This window comes from Diadema setosum, chromosome 13 (genome assembly GCF_964275005.1).
Source record: "Diadema setosum chromosome 13, eeDiaSeto1, whole genome shotgun sequence".
Taxonomy (NCBI): domain Eukaryota; kingdom Metazoa; phylum Echinodermata; class Echinoidea; order Diadematoida; family Diadematidae; genus Diadema; species Diadema setosum.
In genome coordinates, this window is record NC_092697.1 from 36,388,889 (window position 1) to 36,415,963 (window position 27,075).

The 27,075-nt window shown below is 35.8% G+C and overlaps 1 protein-coding gene and 1 long non-coding RNA gene across 2 annotated transcripts; both read right to left on the minus strand.

Moving 5' to 3' along the window:
* Nucleotides 1-5,217: 5,217 nt before the first annotated feature.
* Nucleotides 5,218-9,594, minus strand: LOC140237007 (uncharacterized). Its single transcript, XM_072316954.1, has 4 exons — nucleotides 9,460-9,594; nucleotides 7,640-7,832; nucleotides 6,155-6,220; nucleotides 5,218-5,548 (listed from the first exon to the last, which is right to left on the minus strand). The coding sequence occupies exons 1-4, from the start codon at nucleotides 9,556-9,558 to the stop codon at nucleotides 5,523-5,525; spliced, it is 384 nt and encodes a 127-aa protein (XP_072173055.1). The 5' UTR covers nucleotides 9,559-9,594; the 3' UTR covers nucleotides 5,218-5,522.
* A 3,648-nt stretch (nucleotides 9,595-13,242) lies between these two features.
* On the minus strand, nucleotides 13,243-16,621 carry LOC140237008 (uncharacterized). The gene is made up of 4 exons (XR_011901817.1): nucleotides 16,418-16,621; nucleotides 15,714-15,859; nucleotides 15,180-15,245; nucleotides 13,243-13,367 (listed from the first exon to the last, which is right to left on the minus strand). It is a non-coding gene; the product is annotated as an uncharacterized lncRNA (long non-coding RNA).
* Nucleotides 16,622-27,075: the final 10,454 nt, after the last annotated feature.

Genomic DNA, 27,075 nt, shown 5'->3' on the forward strand with positions numbered 1-27,075 from the left:
GAAATGTGTCTTTCTGTCGTCTTGTGTAATTTCTCTGTCTGTTTTCTCTCTTTTGTAAGGCTGCTATATGTTTCAATACTCTGTTGTTGCTATGTTTGTTTATATTACCACTCCACATTGCTTTCATGACTTATTCTCTTTTAGTGTAACACATTGTACCTGTTATTTTTGAGAGGCTCTCATGTATTTTGTATATTTGTATCTATGTTTTTTTTTCCCTTCTGGTGTGTACAGAAGTTATTCTTAGTAGAGTTTATGAAAAGAAAATGGCCATTAACTTTTGTTTTCTATTCATCATTATGTTGATAAATTGTGAAATCAAAGAATTGTGCATATCAAACAACAAAACAATTCATGTATTGTGTGAGCAGAATTAGGTATTGGACAGGGCTTTGGATTTTGAACTGTAAGGGCCAGGGTTCAAATCCCAGTCAGTGCAGTCATCCTTTGAGACTATGCTTAACAAAACAGTGGCCTTCTTTAACCCTATTCTAACTGGGCTATTTGAGACCAAGTTTTTACTGGGGGGGGGGGGGGGTCAATTTGACCCCCCCCCCTTCAGATCTCGGCCACCGCTCGCGCGATCGCCGCGAAATTTTGCCTGAAGATAGAGCTGGATGTCAACTACAAGATTACATGGTCATACAATAGAAAAATATTGCCTTTCTATTTTCAATAAATTAATTATGCAAATTTGTGCATGAAATCATAGTTTCACCTAAAACTCCATTAAAAAGACTGAGGTATTGCTAACATTTTGTGTCGAAATTCCTCAAGACATGTCAAACAATTTTCATGTAAAAAAATGGCACAATCAAAATCAATTTCTTTTGTTTTTTATTGTTTTGTTGATTTCTTATGTATTTTATTGTTTTTTCGACCTTTTGATTTCTATTGTTTTTTTTTTTGCAAAAATTTGTTGTAGGCACCTTTTCAGGCTTATCTACACTAGAATTGATTAATTTAAATGGTTAAAAGTTGAAATAATCTAATTTATATCAATTTAACAAAAAATCACAATTTGCATTCAATTTGCACACGATATCATGAATTTGAGCTGTTTTCGGGTTGACATGCATATGCATAACATTACGTAACTTCAGAACGGTGTACTCGGACGTCGCAAATTTGGTCTCAACATATGCGGAAGACTTCAATGAAAAAAGTCGTGAAACGACGCGGCAAAATCTTTGCGCGTTGCGGTTAGAATAGGGTTAAATATGTACATGAATTATGCACGGGGTGGTGCTGGGCTTACAGGAAGAGTAGCGCTAAGACTTGAATATTAAAAACGACCATCGTGGATGAATAAGACAATTGTTGTTGGTATTGTTTTTCATTTATTATAATTATAATAATAATAATAATAATAATAATAATAATTATTATTATTATTATTATTATTATTATTATTACAGTGATTATTGTTATAGTTCTTTTTTATTACTAGAAATAGTAGTTGTATTGATAGGTTTAGTAGGTAGTTGCTCTTTTTTACAAACATCATGTTATCACCGAGAAGGTATATACACTGTACGATGTACTGGTGCTTGATGTATGTACTCGTTTAAGTGTCCGAATATCATGTAACTGAACTCCGAATGAATGCCTAAAAGTGAGTCCGTATATGTTTGTCTTTGTGAAGTATCATTAATATCTTCATCATTCCACATCTTTTTAGATGCAATGTACAGTAATATGTATGTGAAATAAAATGATATAATTTCAATCCGTTTCGCATCATTAATACGGAAGCAGGGCGATGTGCAGCGCTGCTCTTGAAGTCTACGGATTGACATGTTAACAATACAAACAAACATGGAGATGTCTTGACATTGTCTAAATTTGTGCCTTTCATGACATTTATGTTCATGGATGTGCTGTATCTACAGCAACCCTCGAGCTTTCTGTGCTCCCACGAGTGTGCTCTGTTCAATTGACGAGACTTTAAATTCCAGTTTCAAAGGAATGATAAGTAGCGTTTAGCAGTCAGTGGTGGAAAAGTAATGTTTCGAATATTATGTAATCATATCAAATAGCCCCGAGTTGTTATATCTTCGTGTGGTAAGGTGGTTAATGCCATAGACCAAAGTTGCGTGGGCTCTTCTTATAAGTGCCGGGTTTACTGTGCTTAATATGCTACATTTTGATTGCTCAAACTGGAGGGGCAAAAATAAAGAAAGGTGTTGGATTCCCATTTATGGACGCCAGAAGGTAGCCCCTGTCAGTACTGAAAGTGATTGAAGTTTTATGTGGCACTACTTAACATTTTTCAACAACGGGCTATCCTTCAGTAGTTTCCAATTATGATAGCTGTTGGATCCAAGGAAGTTTTGCTTTGTATAGTTAACACCGATGTGCTTACATGCTGAACAAGAAATGCGAACTTCCCGTAGTTGTAGTTCTGAATGTGGTTTGGGAAAATATGCTTCCAATTTCTGTAGAGCCATTACATGTATCTAATGACTTCGAATGAATGTGAACTGTTCCAAAGGCGGGCCATCTGTTAATTCTGCATGCTCTCTTGGTTTGAGGTGTTCGGGGATGTGATTAACAGTTTTGAGTCGCTTGAAGTAGGTCTACATTAAATTTGGGTTCGCTTTTGCCAATGGGTTTCACATAGCTGTACATGATATTGTCCATCTAATAATTTTATACATAATGTAATTATCCACTGAAATTGCCATTCAACTAACTCTGTGTTGGATAGTTAATTGCTCATGGTTTTCATAATTTAATCTTACAAACAACATTCAAATCGCCATCTGATTATGGTATAATGTCAACGAAAAAACGCGCTGGAAATGAACAGGTCCTGAATGTTGGTGTCTTCTCTCTGCATGATAGTTTGCACAATAATAATGTATTCGAATGCAAGGATGACCGTTCTATTCCTGTTGTTCAAAACAGAAAGTGAAGATTGACTTAAGCAGTTGAGCAGCATTTAATACTGTTCAAAGTCGCTGGAGGTATAACGCCCTTGTAGACCTGAAGTGGTGTTTTGGTATAGATGTTCATCCGTAAAGAAAATTTCTTCGAGAGATTGCACTAATATAGATAAGGATAACAAAGCGAATTATTGAAGAGCATAGAGCGAAGTGAAAAACAATAATTCTTAGATCGCATCGATGTATGAAAGAGTTTCAGTAAAAGACGAGTGTATTGGCGATGCATATTTTGCTGAGGGTGTGTATGATTTTAACCTTACTATACATGTCGAAGATGTGTTCCAGCGTGATGAGATGAAAAAGTTTTTTTTTGTTTTTGTTTTGTTAAGTTGATGTTGAATGACGGCTCATTTTACATAGTGTTTTATGCGGTACGTGTACAATGTATTCTAATCAGTTCGGAATATTTTAGACCCAAACTCCGTGTTTCTACACACGAAGTTCTGACACTGAAGATGTTAAAGCTCACATTCATGCGAATCGATAACAGTTTGCAACCTTAGAGGAGGAAACTTTTCATAAACAGGAGCGGAGTTTCGCGGTGTGATGGGAAAGACCCCCCCCCCCCAAAAAAAAAAAAAAAAAAAAAAAAGGAGAGAGAAGCCGCAACAGTAATAATTACAGCAACAACGGCAGCAGCAGCAACAGCAATAACAACAGCAACAACAACAACAGTAAAATACGTATCAAAGAATAGATACGCGCGTAATATATTTGACTCCAAAATGATATGATACTAGAATGTACCGGAACGTCCCTTACTTCTGTGTAGAGAAGTCGCGCCTTTTATACAATGTAATGTATGTACAAACCAACGAGATACAGTATGTGATGAATTATGTGATGTCATACAGTACATAACGTCTCCGCCATGTTATTAAATCGTTGTAAAAGTATGCAGAATGGAGAATACATATATCATACTGAAGAACGTATGAGTTTTAGCGTTTATTTGTTCGTTTGTCTCCCAGTGCTATTGATTTATGGTTATTATTGATGATACTGTAACATCGTAGTTTGTATGAAATTGTTCTTCTGTCGACGTTATTGTTGTAAAACATCTTATTCATACACAAGCGTACGTATTCATCTGTTGTTTGTATGGAATTGTTCTATCGACGTTATTGTTGTAAACCTCTTATACACAAGTGTACGTATTCACCTGTTTGTTAAAATTACAAAACGTATCGTAAAGCTTGTCGTGTTTGTTTTGTTCTTTCTTCCTACCTGTGACGTCAACCACTTCTCTCCATCCCATCCTCTTTCTTTCTGTTTATCTTTCTTTCGATTCATCCTCCTATCAACCCTTTGTGCGCTTCGAGTGCCGATTGGCACACACACACACACACACACACTTTTTTTTTCAATTATATATTTTTTTTTTTACTGGAATTCCGTTTAATGTCACCATCGTTTTCACAATGGAACGAATGCAAACACTCAACTAAATCAACGTAATCAAACTGAAAAACTTCTGCTTAATCATACAAGATATACAAATGAAGTAACAGCATGACATGCATGCAAGCCTGCTTAATGGTACAAAATGGACAAATGAAAGTATAGCATGTCACGAGAGCCTCAGTAAACTAAAATCTCATAAAGCATTCTTGAATTAATCAAACGAAATCCTTTTTTATTACCACGAAATCATAACCCATGTCCCAAAATCCACCCTACCTACCAATCCCCACCCCCTCACTCTACCTATACCTAAAACTCATCCCTGTCCACACCTATTACACGCATACACACATACATACATACACACAAACATACACACACGCACATATATATATATATATATATATATATATATATATATATATACACAAAAAAAAATCCTTAACGTTAATCACGTTGTTCAAATTCCTTGGCGTCGGGGTTAATCTAATTCCGTCTTGCTCTGCCTCTATACACTTGTACTCTCAATCTCATTCTCTCAGAAAACATACACTTAGTATGAATATAGTAGAGAATATGGCGCACAACTCAAAGAGTCACTCCGAATAGATTCAAACAATGATAGCCGCCTGCTATATTATGCTAGACAGTCAAGAATACTTTATTGTATTCTGCAGGTGCGGGTTTTCACAATGAAGGAACATTCCACGATAATAGTGGTGCTTAAGTCGCAAAATACACACGTGGAGTTTGTCGTTGTTTTAACAACAAAGCCTTAGACTGTGTTACCATTGCTGGTTCCGAAACGACGGAAGTAAACCCTCCTGTTTTATTAATTAACGGTCAAAACTTACATCTTAATCAAAATCTTACACCAAGCTAGAGTCTGTTTGGAAAGACCGAAGTTAATCCTGCGATATTCTTGGATACTTTCCAAAGGAACAGTTTCTTGAAATTTTGCTATGAGAGTGAATTTGTCTTAGGTGAAATGGGGGAGACGCGTGTCTGATAAATTCATTCTTCACCTTTTTTTCTTTTTTTTTTTAAATCTGTAAAAGATACATCGTATTTCAGTTAGATAAACGTAGAAAGTCGTAGTCCATCGAATATATCGTGAAATTTCCAAAAGTCCGTGATATATCGATATATGAAACCAAGCAGTGTAGGTGTTTATACTCCGGTATCTGGATTCGCTCCTGTAAACAAAGAAAAAAAAAGGGCAAATGCAACATACACATCATAATGATAAAAGATAAGAAAATAATTGTGTTTCTGTGCGAAGATGCACCGTTAACATATGAACCCAAACGCACACACATTCGAAACCCATTTACAGCGACTGACAATTGTAGATTCTGTGAGGTAAGCGATCGGGATTCCAAAGGAAGGTAATGTAGCTGAAACATCGCATACATACGATGTACTATTATATATATACATATATATATATATATATATATATATATATATATATATATACATACATACATCTATACATATATATATGTATATATATTTATATATATATATATATATATATATATATATATATATATATATGTATAGATGTATGATATAGATATATATTCATAATATTTATATGATTTTGTCCGTATGCAGCAAATCTGTGTCTTATACAAGTACAAGTATGTAATTTTAGGCATAATTATGTCAGAATATAATAAATACGTAAATAAGATATAGAATACGATAAAAACAAATATACACAGGACATACACACATGGTATGTATATTCATACCACGCTATATACATACACTTCTCTAGACTCTGCTCCACTTACCCAAACACGTGTAGACTCTGCCAGACCTTCTGCCGCACAGACACTGCTGGTTATATCTTGTGCACGCTGGAAATAAGCAGAACAAATAGTACATTGTAGTGTATTGAAATATTACATGTATTTTTGATCATTGAAACTGGCTGTCAACTATATACTGCATGAGTTGTTCATGGCATGGGCTGGTAGTTTCTTTCCTTCCTTATTTATTTATGTATTTATTTATTTATTTATTTATTTATTTACTTATCTATTTATTTATTTCAAGTTATTTAGTTATTTATCCACCTAACTTTTCATTTATTCATTCATTTATTTTGTGATCACGACTATATGAGAGGAGAAATGGATCATGCAATGGTTTTAAAGATGTTGATGTGGTATGTGTCAGGTGTGTGTTGGGAAAGGGGGGGGGGGCGGTATACTGAGCAACGATACGCTGTAAACGAGCAATGACATGTACGTTTGAATAAGACGGATTCCAGCCACAAAAACAAAAACAAAAACAGCTGATGACAGCGTGTTCAATATTGCAGAAATCAAACAACTACCATGTATTTTCTGAACTTGGGAGGGAAATGAAGTCCGTATAGGGCCTACACTGATGATGGTCCAAGGGAGAACAGCACTCCATGCCCCCCCCCCCCCTTTCCGGTCAGATGTAAAACCTGGCGCGATGATGGTGATGATAATCATTTTACCAGTAGGCAGAGAGGGAGACAGACAGGAAAGGGGGGGGGGGGGGCAAACAGCAGTGTTTCTATACCCATAGTGAGATAGCTTTCATGGACAATAAAGAGGATCATAACTGGTACGGGCAAACTGCACAAGAAACTACAGTGTACGTACTGACAAATCTGCAAGGGTCCTCAACAATTATGGTCGCTTACTCCTTCATCAAAGTAAGGATTTATCACATTATTTTTAAAAGCACGTGTCCTTATAATTCGGCAACGCACTATACAGGTTTTGAGCCCCTAATGCACTGCTTGCTCTTTGTTGTGCGTTTAAAGCATGCAAACCTACGAAACCAGCATTATTTCCGACAAGAAACCTTCTCATATACGTTTACAGCACGGAACAACAACTATACATGAATGTGTGTCTATTGGATGACATGTACATCGAAGCGCAATTGATAGACACGGATCGACGAAATGAAATAGTGAAAAATTTAGGAATTGATGAGTATAATGAAGGCGGACGTTTATAACATAATATATATAATATAATATAATATAATATAATATAATACAATATAATATAATATAACATAATATATATAATATAATATAATATAATATAATATAATATAATACAATATAATATAATATAACATAATATATATAATATAATATAATATAATATAATATAATATAATATAATATAATACAATATAATATAATATAATATAATATAATACAATATAATATAATATAATATAATATAATATGATATAATGTAATATGATATAATATAATATCTTACTTTTGTACTTCTTCATGTTCCTTCCTCTTTTCTCGGCCAGCAGGAAATCCATCATCTCTGGATCTCTCTTGATCATCTCCAGCTCGAAATCTTCGTCGCCCTCGTCGGCGTCCAACTCCAAGGCGCGGGCAACAGCCACGAAGGCGATGACGCCAAGAAGAAACAGGATCGTTTTCGAAGCCATTCCGGAGTTCTGGCGTCAAGACCACACACAGTCATATCAATGCATAAACTTCCACTTACTTTTGTGCAACGAAACAAAATTACTATAGTCCTACCCTTTACCATATGAATAATTATTATGAATTTTTATTATTGATGGATTGAACGAGAGCCGTGAACATAATTTATCAATCTTCAGAGCATTTTGCTGATGAGGTAGTTTTGATAGAGAACCTAAACGATACAGCAGTACTATTTGATAACTGTCAAAATTTCAGGTGAGCGATGTAGCAGTAATAAATATCAAATATAAAGCCTATAATCTCGCACTGAAAACAATGAGATTAAATATTTGTTTATATAATTTAAACAGAAAGCCCGAACAAAAGCAAAAGGAAAATGTAGTTATTTATACATTTTTTTTTTGTTATACAACAGAAGACATACAGCCACGCACGTGTTGATTTCATGCCACGTGCCTGATTACGTTTGCAATTGCGATGCACAATTTGAGTGCCTGTCATGTTTTAAAGCGATGTGTGCTGTAACTGAAATGTGTAAATACGATAACATAAATTCACAGAAAACATCATTAAAATGTTGTAGCTGTAGGTCGCGTGCTTGACAATGAAACGCATTATTCTTTAACATCTTTTGTCACCACAACTTTCCGAGGCTTGCGCAATTTCTCACAGATTACACGATTCTGGGTATATTTTGTTTACAAAATTCATCTTCAACAAATAACTGGGGTCATCCCACGAAACCGACACTCACGAGTCATACGTTCGACACCGAAAAACAGGTCAATGAGTCGTACAGCCCATGAGCCATACAACCCATGAGTTCGACACTAAAGGTAAAACAGCCCACGAGTTCGACACGACAACTCGGGGCTTAATGTGTCGGTCTCTTGGGCCTTGTTTGCTCAGCGTCGAACTCATGGGCTGTGTAGGACTCATGGGCTGTATGACTAATGGGTGTCGGGCTCGCACCAAAATAACTTACTTGACGTTATTTCAGTGCATAACCAAATGGAGATGGATGTATCAAACAATTGCTGAAATATAATCCTCAAGGTTAAACGGAAATCCCTAAATTCACTTATAAAGACCATTCGAATTATTTCAATTATTATTAGAGCATGGATTTGAAACACTCGATACACGCATCAATTTCAATTCTACTACGACCACCGTGTCGTTGAGTCGTTAGCAGCACTATACCAGATTTGGAATTTAGTTCAGATACATAATTGACAATGATACACACTATTCTCTGATCTCATTAAAGTGAAAAGGTATTAAATGAGCTCATATAGTGCAACATACATCACCTAAGTGATTCCGACTTCGGAAGTAAATGGCGATAGCGATAAGGCAAAATGAACTCAGTGAAATGCATTAATTTATAACCTCAGTCCTCAAGTGAAAAAAATACATCTACATCGACCACAACGATACGAAAAAAAAATGGAATTGCGAGTACTCAAAGAGAATTGGACGGTTTCCTGGAAGAGAAGAACCCAATCTCATACCAGCATTTTTTTTAAATCATTAGAAACTCAAAATCCGGTATTTCGATATTACAACAAAGAATCAATGCAACCAATAAACAAATGGACTAGTGAATTATAAAAGTAAGAGTAGACTCCTTACCTTAAGACGGAGGTTTTGATGGAGAGAAAGCAAATGAACTAGTTCGCTATCCAAGTGGTAGACGCCAACACTTAGTGTTCCATGATGAGATATCCCCATTTATAGGAAACACGAAAGCGCCTCTCCTCTTCACCCGTTCCGTACGGGAACCTGGTGGCATGCGCAGTAAGTCTAAGGGCATTTCAAAATTCAGTATGCAACGGAACGGATTTCAATGTCAACGAAACTTCTCCATTTTTTCATTAAAGTTGTCAGTCAAAGAAATTATATTCCTGTCACTTCGCTATCTCAACCATGACTAGTTTATTCTTTCGGATGGTGTCCAACTTTCTTTGGGGAATTCGCCCGTTTCTCGCTCCCCAATTTCAGCTAGATTTTTCTCCAGAGAGTTTTGTCTCGCCATGCATGGCTAGGTGGGTTATGAGAAATCAATCTTGTATCGGGTCAGGGAGATTAGTCACATATTTAGAGGACTGATGTGACGTTTCTGTCGTACCATCTTTGTCTGCCTGTAAGGCCGAGGGATTGACCGGAGATACACCATGACAAACTTGTAGTATATCTCGGGGATACGCCAGGTGATTTAAGTATTCCAATCTCACTTGGGATTCGATCAACAGGAGCGATGATGATTTCTGTGTCTTGACCTCTGCGACATTTTCTTCCAGTTACTGCAAGGAGTGAATAGAATGATGGGATTAGGATGAAAAATATTTCTGGAACTACAGGTGCTTGTGGTGCGTATCGAGGGCAAACGAGTGGACATGCATGAGATAAAAGGGGTGGAGCGAAAAGTTCATTGTCCCTGAACGAACACTAGAGAGAAAGTGATGCGAGGAAAAAGTCTTGAAGCGTGCCCAAAGTTTATATGAGATGCACTGCACCGTAGACCAAAATGGTGACGAGTTCCAGACGAAAGCGACTACGATGGTGCTAATGAAGACTCATCAGAGAGAATTTGTCTCAATCATCCAAACCAGAAAGAAAGAAATCGTGTAAGAAATGGGCATTGTGACATGTGCTGTGACACTATCCAACAATACTTTGTTCTTCTTGGAAATACGTTTTCTTCTGAGAAAAAAAAAAGAAGGTGAAACTGCAGTCAAAGCCAGTTACCCTATAAATCTCTCAATCATCACGTTATGGATGTATTTTCTTCTTTGATATACTTTACACCATCGGAATATTTTATCGCTGTAGAACGTATCTGAATGTCTCCATTGCTTTTTTTCTTCCTGTGTGTTCGTGGTACCGCGCAATTTTATGGAGTGTCTGTTCATCTTTCGTAACATTATAATCACAATGATGCTTCCTATTTTTCCAGTGGCATATTAACCATCACTATATCGAGTATTGTTATCGTAAGGTTTCCATTAAATAACATGTTTGCCTGACAATGCACAAGGTAAATGTGCTATCAATCGATGACGTGCATGCATACTATTATAAGAAGCTATTGACCACCAATCTGTCAGTGCAGTGTGTGTATGTGTATACATTTATATTTACATTAATATATCTGTAATAACAGAATGGCAAAGAATGGATTATCAAATTCAAATTTGAATATTGAATCTTGACTTAAGTGATAGTTTCGGATGTTGTTGCTTCTCTGAAATACGTGAACGAACGTCATAAAAACCGGTTGCCTTATCTTTATAGGACAAGCTGCAGAACCCGTCAAACCAAGGAGGTACTAAAGCTAGTACCTCCTTGGTCAAACTATCAAACCTCTCAAAACCACGTAACAGGACCATCCTCTGATTCAGATATTGTAAATGTATATACGTAGTAAAAAAAAAAACAAGAAAAAAACTGTTAGGTATTAAACTCCAGAAACTCTGGACAACACTGACAAGAAAGACAGATATTCTTATCTAATTGATTATCTAACAAGTGAAAAGGACAAGAGAGAGGGAGAGAGAGAGATAAGGGGGGGGGGGGTTAGGAATTTCTAACCCAATCCACAAGACATCAAAAAATAACCTCTGCAGATTCGGGCTTTTTTTTTTTTTTTTTTTTTTGCATAAACTACATCTACGGCCTATATAATAATGTATATATGTATATATATATATATATATTATATATATACATATATATATATATATATATATATACATATATATATATATATATATTTACATACATACATAAACATATATCTATCTATATATGTATATATATATATATATATATATATATATATATATACATATGTATATATACATATATCTATATGTCTGTATGTATGTTATTTGTAAGCAAATATACGAAAATATGCCAAACAACAACTTGTGCTGTTAAGGTGGTTATCGTTCAAGATTACAATAAAAGCGCCATGATCGGCAGATGAATAGCGTCTTCAGATATTCAGGTATTGGTGTGAAGGGTAAGTCATAGATTAAACCTATTAAAACTTCCTCGATCATGTCGATGCAGATTATTATAAGTCCTGTATGGTAGATACGTGTTCTTTTTTCATTTTTGCATGTTTGTTTTGCTTTGTTTTGTTTTGGTTTTTTTTTTTTAAAGCGGGGGGGGGGGGGTTGACGAATCCGTACATCTGAAGAAAAGCATTATAATTTAATTGTTGTTGCAATAATGACAGTGGATAACAAATAATGACAGACTACCACGAGAGAATGCTGTGGATCAGGTTTTATTTGCTGACTGTTTAACCAAGAGTTTGTTTGTTTTGTGTGTGTATGTGTGTGTGTGTGTGTTTCTGTCTGTCTGTCTGCCTGTTAAACCTGCTTGCTGTACTTTTGTTGGTGTCTTGTTGGTATGGATTGGTACATCCATTTTCTGTTTTGTTGTGCGTATGCGTGTTTCGCGGGGGGGGGGGGGAGGTGTTGGGGATGGGGGGGGGGGCACAGCCCAAGTAGTCACATGCGAACAAATCTACCTGCGCTCACAGGCTTAGCAGATGAAATGGAATATAGGTTTATGTTTGTCATAAACTCCAATATCACGTGCTTACTAACGCCCACTATAGGCGTGATCATGCAATTCTCTCTTTTTTTAACAGTGTCACTCAATTCCCCCTTTTGCACTCCGGTCTCATCCCCTTCATGTTATTATTAGCAATGTATGCATTTTACTTTCCGTCTCTCTCCCTCTCTCCCTTATATCTCTTTCTCATTCTCTCATTCTCTGTTCATTTTATCTCGTGTATTAAAATCGAAATGCCTATAAAGTCCGCATATTACTTTTCTCTATTGTTTAGCTGTACCCTCTATTTCCAGCAGCCTGTGTAATCACACATTAATAAAACGTTAATTACTTCTACATGGCTTTGTTACGGTACCTTATCATATAACAGTTCACGTGCTGATTGTAAATATCTGAAATGTTTTGTATTCAGCCAATTATGTAGTGTTTATGACTGCGAATATTTATCTTCTTTTTTTTTTTAAGAAATAGAAAAAATGAAATGAAATGAAATGAAGATTGGGTTGACCAGACGACACAAACCCGTCAATATAAAGAATCACCATACACAATCTCTTAGTATTATCTTTGAATTGAGAGAACCATATTGCCATCGTTTCGCTCCCTCAGTTTCTTCGCCACACAGCACATTCGCACAAATTCCAATGAAAAGAGTAATCACAGACTTGTTTAGGGCGGGAACTTAGGGATTTATTTTTCAAGAGAGGGGTTATGAATATAATGCAGGTGAGTGATTCAGCCGCAAATGACACGATGAGTTAAAGGGGCCTTGATACGTTGTTCATAGTCGGTGGTGTGTTTCATACAAAAATAGAGATTTTATGGAGTCTGCTTGATTTGGTCTGTAGAGGGGATTCTTGGTCTGTTGTTGAGGTGTTCAGGGTCGACGTCGATTCCGACGAATGCGCGAAGGAGGAGGAGCGCGATCACAGCGGACCTTTAAACATTACCTCCTGGCGACAGAAAAGGAAACAAAAGACAAAAAATGATGACATTATTGTCTACGAGTCGCCAAGCAATGATTGTTATGAAATAATACATAAAAATAGGCCTACAATTCACCTGCAGCTATCTCGCAAATTAGAATCGATGAAACTGATTGTTTTTTGTTCCTCATAGGATTCAATTATGGCTCCTTATGGTTATGCTTAAGAATTACAGAACTCGCCGTAATGAAATTGTGACTATGACACCTATAGTTGAGTATTTTTTTTTTCATCTGGGCCTTTCAAAAAGTAAAAGAATTCATCACAGCGACAACCACAGGTATTGTTTGTTTGTTTTTGTTCTTTTTTAAAACATACATTCATATAAAAACATAGATAGACAGCACGTACGAATCACAAGTTACTACTGTAGTTGTCACTTTGAAAAAATATTCGTCAGACCTGTTCTTCGTATATCATGAGATCAATACGTTTTGGCGTGTTGTCTTCAGCGGATAAGTACGGGTTGTGCCCAAATATTTGAGTAAATTGAAAATTAGTTTAATTTGTGTGTGTAAAACGAATTAAGAGCTGCTGAACGGCTAGAACACACAAAATTTCCAATTTGTCACAATCTCTTAACTTATAACTTTTTCTGTGTGTTTCTGATTTATGTCCAAAAAAAAAGTCACCGATTCGCTTCACTGATTTTCTTTTGTCATACAAAGCAACGTAATATCAAAATGGAACTTCCCCTTAACTTAGAAAAAAAAATGAAATTACACAATCCATGACATTTCATGGAGATGAGACCTCCAGAATAACTTCCGAAGTGAAATTAACAGCAACCACATGTCATGTGAAGATGTTATTGCTTCACCACTTTCTTCTTAAAAATCAAAGACGAAGACAGTGTGGAATTGTATTTTTAGACACTATTTTTTTTCCCACGAGGAGAATATGCCAAGAAATTGTTGCTATCATGGAAAGTAAAAACATGTGAATCAGTGAATTGTGGTTTTGCCTGTACTGCCTTTCCAAACTCTATGGATTTAGGCCATCACCGGTGGAAGCTAATAAAATAGTTCACGTTTGACGAATTCAGGTCCTTTTTGTGACACACTTTTATTACCGTTAAAGAAATATATAGTACCTCTACTCATATTTTGTGTATTAGAATGACCTATATAAATTGTTAATGTTATATAGATCTCCAAAGTTTGTCACTAAAAGCCGAAAAAAGAGTGTAACCTTCCTACAAGTTTATGACTTCAACACTGAATGTAGGTAGAAAATGAAAGTTGATGTAGGGCCTATATTCTCTTGATGAAGTGTGATGAAAGTAATCGAACAATGCTTTCAGATCATGCGTTTCAGTTTTACAAATCACTTTGATATGATGGCCTCTATGGGGGAAAAAAAAAACTTAGGAAATGACCCAAAGTAAGATTTCACAAATCATAACTTTTCGGTTCAAATTCATCTACAGATGCAGATGGAAGCTAACCTTCAGTATAGTATCCTTTGTATTGAATCCACAATAACTTATCCTTGAAATCATTGTCGAAGATGAGCATTTCATATCGGAACATTCTTCATCATAGCGCACAAAGTCAGAGCAGGGCCTACATACATACATACAGTGGAGACTCCATAAAATGATGCCGGATATGATGAGATATGTGATATAACAAGTTATATGGTAGGTAACATTCCTTTTATATACTTTTTGTCTTTACCCCTTATGTAGCGAGATATCTGATATAACGAGTAAATATCAGTGGTCCCAAACAGCTCGTTATAACGAGATTCCACGGTAGAGTGCTTTAAGTTACTCACCATTACAGAAGACGACCTTCCTTGTCCTCTTGTTGCACCAGCAGTTGTTTCCATCCTGCTTGCAGACTGTAGAGATAAGGTCAGAGGTCAGAGAAACAAGGTTATATTTCATCATGACCTTTAATCCCAGCTCTACTGTGACGTCATAAAAGAGAGTCATCAGGGACAATAAGTATGAATTATTAGAAAATTAAGTAAATTAAAGAAAATTTAAAAAATATTCTTCGTAATTGGATGGGCCTATGCGTCTAAGTATGGCTCAACTTAGAACCTTGATGGCTCTGTTAATGCGTAAGTGTGGGAAACAAGTCTACCATGTGACCCACTTATTAGTAAGAAAATAGAAGGAGGCCTACATGAATATACGATTATATTTGCGTGAATATGTTATATCAAAATGTATGCAATGTTTTGTCCTGGCAATTCAATTTAATGATAATATAACAATGAAAATCAAAGCAATCATAATATGTCGTTAAGATTAGCTTGAAGAGTTATGATTAAAGAGCGGAATATATCATCGACAAGACTTACATCTGTATTTGTTCATCATCGATCCTCTCTTCTCGAACTCGAAGAGATCAGTCTCGTCGTCTTCGAAGTCGAAGTCGGCGACGACGGCAACGATGAGGACGGCGGCGAGAACGAGGAACAGAGCCTTGCCCATGGTTGATTTGGTTCTGTAGGAATTTCGAGAAAAGATAAAGTAAGGCCTATTAAAAGCAGAGCTTCTACAACGTGTAATTTGCATCGTTCAGATGAACACATTAATACACAACAGAGCTGTCCTGCTCCAACTGACAAAATCAAATAGGCAGATCCCTACCATAAAAGCATTGCACTTTTTCGTCACTCAAAGGAAATTAATGAATTTCTCCCAATGTATGTCTTATCAAAAGAAGACGAAAGTTTGGAAAGCACAACTGTATAAAGCCCTTTGTAGAATCTTCAGATCTTCAGAGACATTAAAGATAAGAAATTTTGTTGCACAGACACATTGCGCTACGTCCAGTTATACATGACACATGCTGAATGTAGAAGATAAAGAAATTAAAGGTAAAACATTAATAAGGAGAGAAAAAAAATACAAATAAGTCTTATCGTGAAGATTAAGAACATAGATTGACCGTTGAGACACAAATTAAAAGAAAAAAAAAACACGTAAGTTTTGCAGCCGTCAAAACTAGTGATTATCCCTATTTAAGAAAGATTGAAGAATTGAATGTCCTCAGTCTTACCTTGCACGAGGAGTGGATGTTTCTGAATCGATGAAAACAGGAGATAATGTTTCTACCAGCGCTTCTAACCTGTATTTATACACATCGCGAGCTAGCACGAAGCAACAAAGCGATTCGGCGATTAACCATCACCATGTCACCGTCTCCCAGAATAGACAGCGAGATGTACAAAGTCTTGAAGGAGGATGCTTATCTGACAGTAAGTGGGTTAAATGGATCGCGAACAAGTTGGTGGCAGCTGTCCCGCAGGGTCAAAGCTGTTGGAGTTACCCCCAGGTACAGCAGCATTCAAGTATGGTTCACGTCTCATGACATTTTTGGCCACTGTGAACAAGTGACGTAATTAAACTGTTGTGGCATGCTCTGCCTTTATCGTCAGCATTTTACGCCGTTTTGCGCCACTCAAACGCGTCACAGACTAGTGCTCCCAATAACCTTAAAAGAGTTTCACACTTTCGCGCTACTTGTTGGTAAGATTTATTGGACAACATCTTCACCTACATCATCATTGACCTAATCTTCTTCTTCTTTTTATCCTCTTCCATCAGTTTCCTCTTCTTTTTTCCTCCTCTTCTCCTTCTGTTTCTTCTTTGACATCCCGCATCTCAAGCTCATATCGCTGACAGTGATAATATTAATTGGTGTCATTTTCAAATCGGAAATCAAATGAAAGAGATGGTTGGTCAGTTTCACAAAGTACTATTTTCACTTTTTTGAAATAAAGATTTGTGTATGATGGAGGATGAGAGTTTCCAGCGATCACGAATATCAAATTGGCATTTGGGATGAAATACTACAATTCTTCATAAAAAGGTTATGCACTGTTAGCATGGTCATTTGCATTTGAGATCAGGTTTCAAGCTGAACGTCGGTGTAAAGGTTTCAAGTTGATCTGTGATCTCACTTTCTCTTGTTTTGCAATGGGCTAATAAATTTTTGACAGTTTGCTTTTGACATACGCTTAAAATCGTTCTTTTTTTTTTTCTAAAAAACATTTTAGAAAACTGGTCTATTTTGTTGTCGCAAAACGGTCTTAAATTGATTTGCATGGACTGTTATACTGAATAAATTTTTAGATGTGAACGTAGGTGTAAAGGTGTAAAGGTTTCAAGCTGATCAATGATCTCACTTTCTCTTGTTTTGCAATGGGCTCACAAATTTTTGACAGTATGCTTGTGACATACGCTTAAAATCTATGGATATTTCTTTCTCCAATGACCTATCACCAACCTACTTTATACTTTTACACGTACTTGAGATCTAGTTTGCATTAGTTGTCGCAATGTCGGGCAAACTCGAGCAAATTTTGTTATTGTCAGAAACAACCTTTTGTTAAAAAGGTATGCATAAAATGTAAAAAGAAAAAAAGAAAAGAAAACTGGTCTATTTCGTTGTAGCAAAAAGCATCTTAAAAATGATTTGCATCGAATGTTAAACCGAATTGATTTTTAGATGTGAACGTCGGTGTAAAGGAATCCTGTTTCTACAACAGCGATTGCTTGAAAATAACTTTTCTTGTAGACAGAAAAGACACGCGTGGCCACAGCCAGAGCGAGATCCCTTGAGCAAGATTCGCGTCACTAAGCACGCCTGGTGTGCTGCTAGAATCGCCAACCAATGGGACGATCAGATCGCCTAGGACCGAATTAACAATATTGCAGATTTCGACAGAACATGTGATTCAGACCATATACTGTTGAGAAACTTCTACAAGGAAAAAAAAAAAGAATAACAGTTTCAGAGATTTCATTTGCACTTCTCTGTTTAATAATGAGTAAGAAGTTATTAAGGGGATGATGTGCTACACGTACATAAAGTAGTATCAACATTTAACGTCATTATAATGTCATGTTTGTGCAGTGCAATATTCTAGCTGGAAGGTGTAAAAGCGCCACTAAATGTTGTATACTAATTGATTTAAAGATTTTTTAAGAAGAAACCTTTATCCCATTGCACTCATGACCATTCACTATTTCTATTACTGTTGCTTTACTATAACTAGAATGCTTTACGTAGTGCGCATTTTGTTTAAAGAGATAATTACTGCATTAGCATTTACCATGTTTACAATTACATTAAAATTATAGACCTGTTTGATTTCGGTGCTGTTTTTTAAATGTCTATTTCAGCCATACTGGTGGGGGGGGGGGGGGGCTTCAATATGCCTGTGATAATAGTTACTTTATGCATTGACATAGTGCACGTGACTCATTGCATAATCGATTGATACCTTTTTTTCCCTTCTTTTGGAAGCCCTCAGTCAGAAATGGCATGATTTATATGCAGGGTTTTACAACCAAATAGGTCTATAAAAGCCATATCTGTTAGCAACCACGTACTCAACCCGTTCATCTTCAACCACGTTGAATAACAATAGGATGACATGTAGTATAAATCCAGGGCGCACTAAGTTTTTGATGAACATTATGCTGCAATATAACGAATACTAGTAGCTAATGGATACAAAGAACGTGAAGCATGTTGCGAAGTTCAAATACTTTAGTATTAGCAACGGATGCGAAAGTATCTTCAAATTTTTGATTTTTTTGGGGGGCATTTGTTGGCTCGATACGCTCTTGTGTGACGCAGCCGTTAAAGAGACAAAACTCAAATGTCGGTTTGAGATATGATGCTTTCATACAATGCATCTTCCTGATGGAAAAATGAATGTGTCGTAACAACTTAAATAATGAAGACAAAATGAGTTGCTTGCATGGTTTTGTCTGTTTGTAATTGATGCTGAAGTGCTGAATACCAATCAAATCTAACTACAACGCGGATATGAAAATTATATCATGTAGATGATTACACGTATATCTGTAAATGCATAAAATGCACTTGCACTTTCCTTCTTTTTGTTTAGGAGGTATGATCCCTGAAAAGATGGCTTTGTTTTGAATAATCCGAGTACAGTGTGGAGCCTTTCGATATTTCAAACTAAGATCATTAACATGATTAAACGAAATGCTGAGCCATTAAGCTTATTCACGAAAGAGCAGTGTCAAAGAATTGTTATATGTGATGTCTCAGTCAGGTACAAACATTTCTCAAAAAGAAAAAAAAAGATAGAAGTTGGATTGCTTTCGGTGTACAGCATTACAACTCTCGTCATTCCTTTACATGCATCGTCTTCAAACCGTTTTTCTTCAAAGCTGTTATCGTTCAATGTTCGCATTCATTTTGATCAAAACTTAATTGTGACCCGTCTATCGATCAAGCGAGTCTGGCCTACATAGAAGGTCAAAGCGAAAATAATTTCCCGCTCTGCTGACGCCACAGTTTCTGACCCGCCGAGCACACATCTGCTAATCACGTGGCTATCGCACTGAATTATGGTCAAATTGATATTTCGAATGAGATGGCTGATGATGACACCTTGTAATTTTTAATTACTGTCATCTCTCCGAGCACTGAAAATGTTTCTCGCGGTCATCATAACATCACGACCAGGATTACAAGTCAAACTCCCCTTCAATGTTCCCCAGAATGTCATGGAAAAGGAGCATAATTAAATTAAAGGTCATGTCTACCTTTGGGAGCAGTGATTAAAAAAAAAAAGAAATTCAAGATATCACTTTTGATGAATATGTGTAGGTCAGTTGTGTCACAAAACATCCTACCACCATATTTTTTTCAATAAAGCCTAAAATACATGGAAATATCATTATTTTTCTCATTAAACCATAACTGTAAACGGTTTAGTCTGGAAACATTTTTATTTTAACTATCGTTCACATTTTGTATATTTAATAATACTTACATTGATTATTTATTTATTTATTTATTTTTACATTGGCTGTTTATAATCCCTAACTCACATTTGACAACTATTTTAAAGCACTAGTGCTGGGTTTTTGTTTCATCTGCAAATCGTAAATTATGCCCTTAAAATCAATGACTTTCACTTCAGATCTTTAGGAAGAAAAACGTTAGACATGGTTGATAATCTATGGGTTTATATGATTCTTGTCATTATTTTATGGATTGAAGTAAGTAATGGGACAAATTGCAGATGTACAAAACAGCAAAATGATTTAAAACGCAATGCCACACCATGGTAAAGCAGATTTACAATGCAAAGAGCAAAATCAGAAAAAGCAGACTTGTACGACGGTCCTCAAAATCGGGTTAAGAAGTTATGGAGTTGTAAGTTATTCGTGTTTTTATCAAATTCAGGCATTTGTCGCAACCATTAGATATGATCTTTACATTGTACCTAAATACACCTTAGTAATCATGTCATCAAGTCATTAATGTGCCTCTGGTTTGTGCGAAAAAAAATATTACGAATATCGTGAATATTATGTTTTAGAAAATTCCGCCCTTTCCCCCGCTTACTTCACCATTGCGAACCCCAAAACATCACAATACATTGAAACTAACAAAATGAAGGTTTGCAGTCCTTGTGTCTGCACGTAGCAGTAGTCATTCTTTCCTTAACAAGCTTTCTGATGTCACTGAAATGGTATGATGGTTCGAAGTGACGATAATATAATTTATCTGAATTTCCCTCTTCATAGGTTGCTTGTAAAGGTGCACTTAAGTTGCTTCTTCCTATTTCTTTTTTAAACACCTTATGACAACGTAATGCATTTCATTCATGCATCAAGTTCAATCTGATCGATTTAAGTGAAAATTCATTCACTTTATTTTTGCAATAAAATATAAAAAAAAAAAAAAACGCTCAAAAACCTCTTTTCAACTCAACTCAGGAAACAATGAACTGCAAAACCTAAACGTTAAAAAAACATAAATTAATTTCAACGGGCTGTGCTAACTTGTAAAACGAGCAGTTGTTCTTTAACAGAGAACACGTTTTAAGTTCTCCAATAATATCTGAATATCTGAATATTGGCGATTTAAAGCTAATATGCACTTCACCTGTATGTGCTGCTTATTTCAAATATACGTTGCAAAATAACAATTCTTCTGAATGTTTTTTTTTTTTAATTGCATTTACCATTTTGCTATTGCACCTAGATCTGGATTCTCTTACTCTCTCTCTCTTCATAGTTTTTCTCTCCTTGTCCTAAAAAGATGAGTTTGCTGAATCACCGTTTCTTTTACTTCTGTATACTTCTCCAGTCTTTTGCATTTTTTTTTTTACATGCAAATTGCTCAAAATATATCTTTCTTGGCTAGCCCTCCAGTCAAGGTTATTTGGTAATTGTGATCAATCTCAAAATATTTGTCTGTCTGTTTGTTTATTTGTTTGTTTGTTTCAAATAATTCATTGGTGCTGTAAAGAGCAGGAGGTTCATGTCACGAGGAAACAAAATATTACGCAAGAAAAATATGAAAATAGTTCCAAAAGATAAAATAGATATTCTTTCCTGTTAAGCGAAACGAATGACTCAGAATGAAATATGAAATTGAGTTTGCGAGACCAACTTGAAAGGAAGACATGGAATGTTTTGAGGTCTTACACGCACACGCTAAGCAATGACTAGAGACATTCATCACTCGTCACAGTCTACTTCGGTCATGGTTGCTGCACCAGACATCTGTCTGAATATCTTTAGTCGGAGAGGTAACAAGAAAACAGACAGAAATATGAAGTTAGAAAAAAAGGATGGAGAAAGGGAGAGAGGGAGAGATAAAGAGAGAGAGAGAGAGAGAGAGAGAGAGGGAGTGATAGATAGACAGAGAGGGACAGAGAGAAAGAAAGACGAAGTGGGATATAAGGAGAGAGCAATCTTATTTTCTCTTACGTTGTCATTGCTAAGAACCCTATCAAACATTCATAACTATGTTTGTTAATAAAAATGAAATGACAATGAAAATGGGATCGTTAATATGAATATTTGTAGCGTTATTCTGAAGTTTCATTTGGCCGAATGTTCGTCAGTCTTAGAATGGGGGAAAAAACGTTAGTTATATCGAAAGTTCGTTTATCCGAAAATGAAATAAGATTCGTTATTTCAAATGTTCGTTAATCCGAAAATGAAATAAGATTCGTTATTTCAAATGTTCGTTAATCCGAAAATGAAAAAGAATAGTGCTTACGAACGCACCTTCGGAAATTCGAAACTTACTTCTTTTTGGGGGTAAGGGAAGCTCTGGGAAAAGGAACTTTTTTTTTTTCATTTTTTCATCTTAAGAATAAGAACATTTATTTCAGTTTTGGATTTATGAAAATACTTTCATTTTGGGAATTACGAACCTTTGGAATAACGAAGTGTAACCAGGGGCCCGTTTCATAAAACTTGTCATCAGTGACAAGTTGTCATAAATGTAACAAGCTATCAAAAATCCTTTCATCTGATTGGCTGAGAGCAAATTTGTCATAGAAATGTGGCAGTTGTCACTGATAACAAGTAATATACGATAACACGCACACACAAACAGACACACACTCAATTACACACATACACACAATTCCTCTCGTGCCAGCAATTCGAACAAACTATCTATGATTTGTGAAAATTGAAATTGAATTGAAATTGAACTACAGATTGAGTGGAGAGGCCATATTTAATATCAGTCACTTTTGATAACATAACGGATCAGACGAATATCATTATATTTTGTTTGATTCTACAATTGTACTTTTGTGTGTATATGCGCGCGCGCTCGTGTGTTTGTATGTGTGTGTGTGCGTGTTAACGACCCTATGTCCGTAAAAACGGACATTTTGAAGGAGTGTACTGTTGGAAATTGAAAATATAATGCAAAAATTGATATTTATCTCAATCTAGTGTGTATAAGTACAGCTGAAGTATGTTGCATGCCTACATCCAAGCCTATGCTTTGACGAGATTCCCTCCGAACAATAATTCACGATCACAACTAGCTAACAAACACATTATATATATATATATATATATATATATATATATATATATATATGAATATATATATATATATTGTAGTTGCTGCGCGTATTGGCAGTACTAGAAATAGCAATAATAATGTCACAACAGAGGAATGCATTAAATGCCAATCATTCTGTTAATATCACTGTGAAAATTCATTCGCATTGTCATCCCTGACGAAGGGGGAGGACCCCCGAAAATTCGGATTTTTATTTTAAATCAAGATTGGCATTTAATGCATTCCTCTGTTGTGACATTATTGCTATATATATATGTATATATATATATATATATACCATAAACTCAGTATAACATTACACGATCACTAAAGGCAATGTGCACATCTCATGTCTCTGTACAATTGTCTTTCTCTCCTGTTCGCTTTGAGACAAATGTACCCTCTTTCCCCCAATATTCAATCACTTCACAAAAGTAATTACAGAACAATAAAAGCGAATGGAGTTAATGTAGCTAAAATCTCTTTATTTCATATCCAGATAGATAAGACGCAAGTATGGATAAGACGCACATACATAGGCAGACCGTTTAATTCATTCAATCTAAAAATCTGCCTAATCCACGTGGAGGCTCATTTGGACGCGTCGTGACAGAGTCGGGGCAAGTGGAAGACTGAGGATCCGGTTCAGGTGATGGAGACAGTTTAAATGTTGTCTCCATTGGCGGCTCCTGTACATAAAGAAGAAAAGATGAACGTGTACAAGCGTCAAACTATGACAATGAAAGATTATTCTGTATTAACATATACCAATTTTACGGTAAGAGATTAAACTTCACCTCTGAAGCACAGGGTATAGCATGCTGATTTAGGAAAAGTGAACCTTATAACTGCGGCTCCCGAGTTTTATTTGCCTCCTTACATCATAAAGAGAGAGAGAGAAAAAAAATCCGAAACACAATTCCTGATAAGCTTTAAACCACAGATGTCTGTAGAATTTCCCTTTACCTTGATATTGCAGTTGCACGTTAATCAACTATAAAAATAATTCAGTGAATTGATAAAGTAGATATAAATGTTTGGTTTTCTTTTAGAACAAACATTACAGAATCCTTATACAGTTGTAGCGATCTCTTCTATTTGACTTTAGCTCACAAGAGAGACTAAAATATTTTGATGTCCTTTGAAAGAAAACTTGTAAAATCTGTGCACATTTACAATATTCATAAAAGGTTTAAGCTCATTCATTGTCAATAATGCCATGGTTACATATTGATTATAATTATGTACTGTACTGCACTGAAATGAATTGGTATGTTTTCGATTTGTCACGGCCATCAACAAGACTATCCTCAGTGATAGACCAAAGAAATGTTTGTTAAAGAGCATTAATGTTACATAAACCTTCCAAAACTTTATAAATGAAAAATATAGTTTGAACCATGAAAATATAATGCTCGCGGTAAACTGATCAATTGATCGACGTATTTCAATTCTATTCCACATTGTGACTCAAGAATTTCAAACGGTTGTGCCTGGACACTTGACAGCCCTCACTCTGATGATAAGCTAGCGGATATAACATGCATTTTGTGTGCTCAGTTTTCAAAGATTATCAAGGATTTTATGCTATAAACAAATGGCAGACGGAAGAAATAATTGTACGCTATCACTGATTGGAGCTACAAAAGTATAGAAGTCTAAATCGAGCATGCCATACGTCTCTGCTCCATGAAGATCGGAATACGACAATTCATAAACAACGAGAGAAATGACTAGAGATTGTAATTTGTCATCACTGACAAATTAAGGTGATCCGATTTTTTTTAATCAATGATTCGAGTCCTAATAGTGCAAAGTCTCAGCTACAACATATTAAAATCTGAGAGAAATTCACCGAAGCATAAGTAAGATAGTACTCGATAAAGAGAGTCATGTCAATTTTCACATCTAAAAAATTCCCTCCCATAGAGATAATACGTCATAGCGAAGATAGAAAAAGAAGTACATATGACATTTGACCCCACTTTGCACAGACAAGATGGCATCTGAGCAAAAAGTGGTTATTTTATGAAATGATCCCTGTAACATGGTCTTTACGTGTGCAAAATATGGGAAAGATAAAACAAGTATTCACCAAGATACAGGATGAAACATCTATGACCTTTGACCCTAATTTACATACCCAAGATGGCGTCTGATCAAGTAGTTGTTATTTTATGAAATAATGTTCGTGACAGGAACTAAACTTGTGCAAAATATGGTGGTGATAGGGTATGTTTTTCTTGAGTTATTGCACATAAAGTTGTAAAAAGAAAGAAAAATTACAATACATCGAAGATAAGCTTTGATTCCAACCAAGTTTTTTCACGTGATCCAGACAATGTATGAAATAACGAATGGCACATTCGCGATAGCCCTACGTCTCAGCTACAACATATTAAAATCTTAGAGAAATTCATCGAAGCATAAGTGAGCTAGTGCACGATAAAGATAGCCATGTCAATTTTCATTTCCATAAAAATTGCACTCCCATAGAGATTACACGTAAACTGGTCAAATTTGACAAGGTTACCTTCAATCCTTTTTTTCGAGGTGATGTCGTCATCTAATCAAAATTGTGTAATTATATTTCTGAAAGAGCATTTCATAAGCTACAATATATTAAAATTTAGGTGAAAATTAGCAAAGGATAAGTGAGATACGCTCGAGCAAACTTGAAATTTGATGACGTCATTTTGAAAATCTACTTTTTTTACTTTATTAAGAAATTTGATATCTTTTAATCATTTTGCCAGCATAGCCAGCCCATGAAATGACATGTACAACTCATCAGCTTTCAGAATATGTCAAGAAAATGGGGGGTCCATCCTGATGAGTAAAATCCGATTTAAAATTGACGGTTTTTTGGCATAGTTGCACTGTGTATCCCCATTGACGCACGCGCGGAATTTTGAATTTGACGGGCCCGTATGACGTCATATTGAATCGGATCGACTTGAAACTTGGTAGAAATATTCCTTGACATTTCGGACATCCGATCCGTGTGAAAAAATTGAAAATTTCTATTTCATATTAGCTGTGCGTGCGAATATGTGCGCACGCGTACGCGTCCGTCCAATTTTTTCAATTTTTCAAAAAAATGCTCCAAATGGTCTGAAACGTGTGCAAAACAATTTTGAGCTCGATTTGAGCATACAAATATTTCAACGCGCGCGTACGCGCGCATTTTGAGATAAAAATGAATTTTGAGAATATGAGTAGAATTCGCTTGACTTGAAATATATGTGACGTAAATTTCATTGAAATATTCGATTCCATTAATGAGATATGCATGAAAATGTGTTTTCATATAATGACGTCATAGTGACGTCACGGTCGACTGATCACTATGATTTTACTTGCGCTGTCGTCTTTGCGACATGATACATATATGGTATAAGTTTGACATTGAATGGCAATGCACTTTCTGAGCTAACCTCTGCACAACTTTTGAGGAGAAATAAAGAAAGAAACAAAGAAAGAAGAAAGATTCAGTACAGATACAGAAGGTGATCCGAGAGGATACTCGGATCACCTAAAAAAATAATTACCGTTACAGAAGACGACCTTTCCACTCTTCCTGCTACACCAGCAGTTCTGGTCCCATTGCTGGCAGACTGGAAATTAGAGACGAGATTGTTTCAGGTATACATGGATCAACATGAGTCCTATCAAACAGAAGTACAGTGTTATCTATGTTCGTTTAGATGGTAGAAAATCCTTCAAATTAAACAGAATAGAGGATAAATGTAATCTTAGGACCACCGAAGAATTATTGCATTCCGTCGTTTTCTCAGCACTATGTGAATGGTCCAGTCTTAAAAACTTGTGTTTCCGTGGAAATT

What these genes read in the sequence shown, in the direction of transcription:
- LOC140237007 (XM_072316954.1), bottom strand. Translation starts at nt 9,558, where the DNA reads ATGGGGATATCTCATCATGGAACACTAAGTGTTGGCGTCTACCACTTG. An exon ending in GAACATGAAGAAGTACAAAA is followed by an intron (nt 6,221 to 7,639) that starts GTAAGATATTAT and finishes GCTTATTTCCAG; the next exon opens with CGTGCACAAGATATAACCAG. An exon ending in CAGAGTCTACACGTGTTTGG is followed by an intron (nt 5,549 to 6,154) that starts GTAAGTGGAGCA and finishes CTTTGTTTACAG; the next exon opens with GAGCGAATCCAGATACCGGA.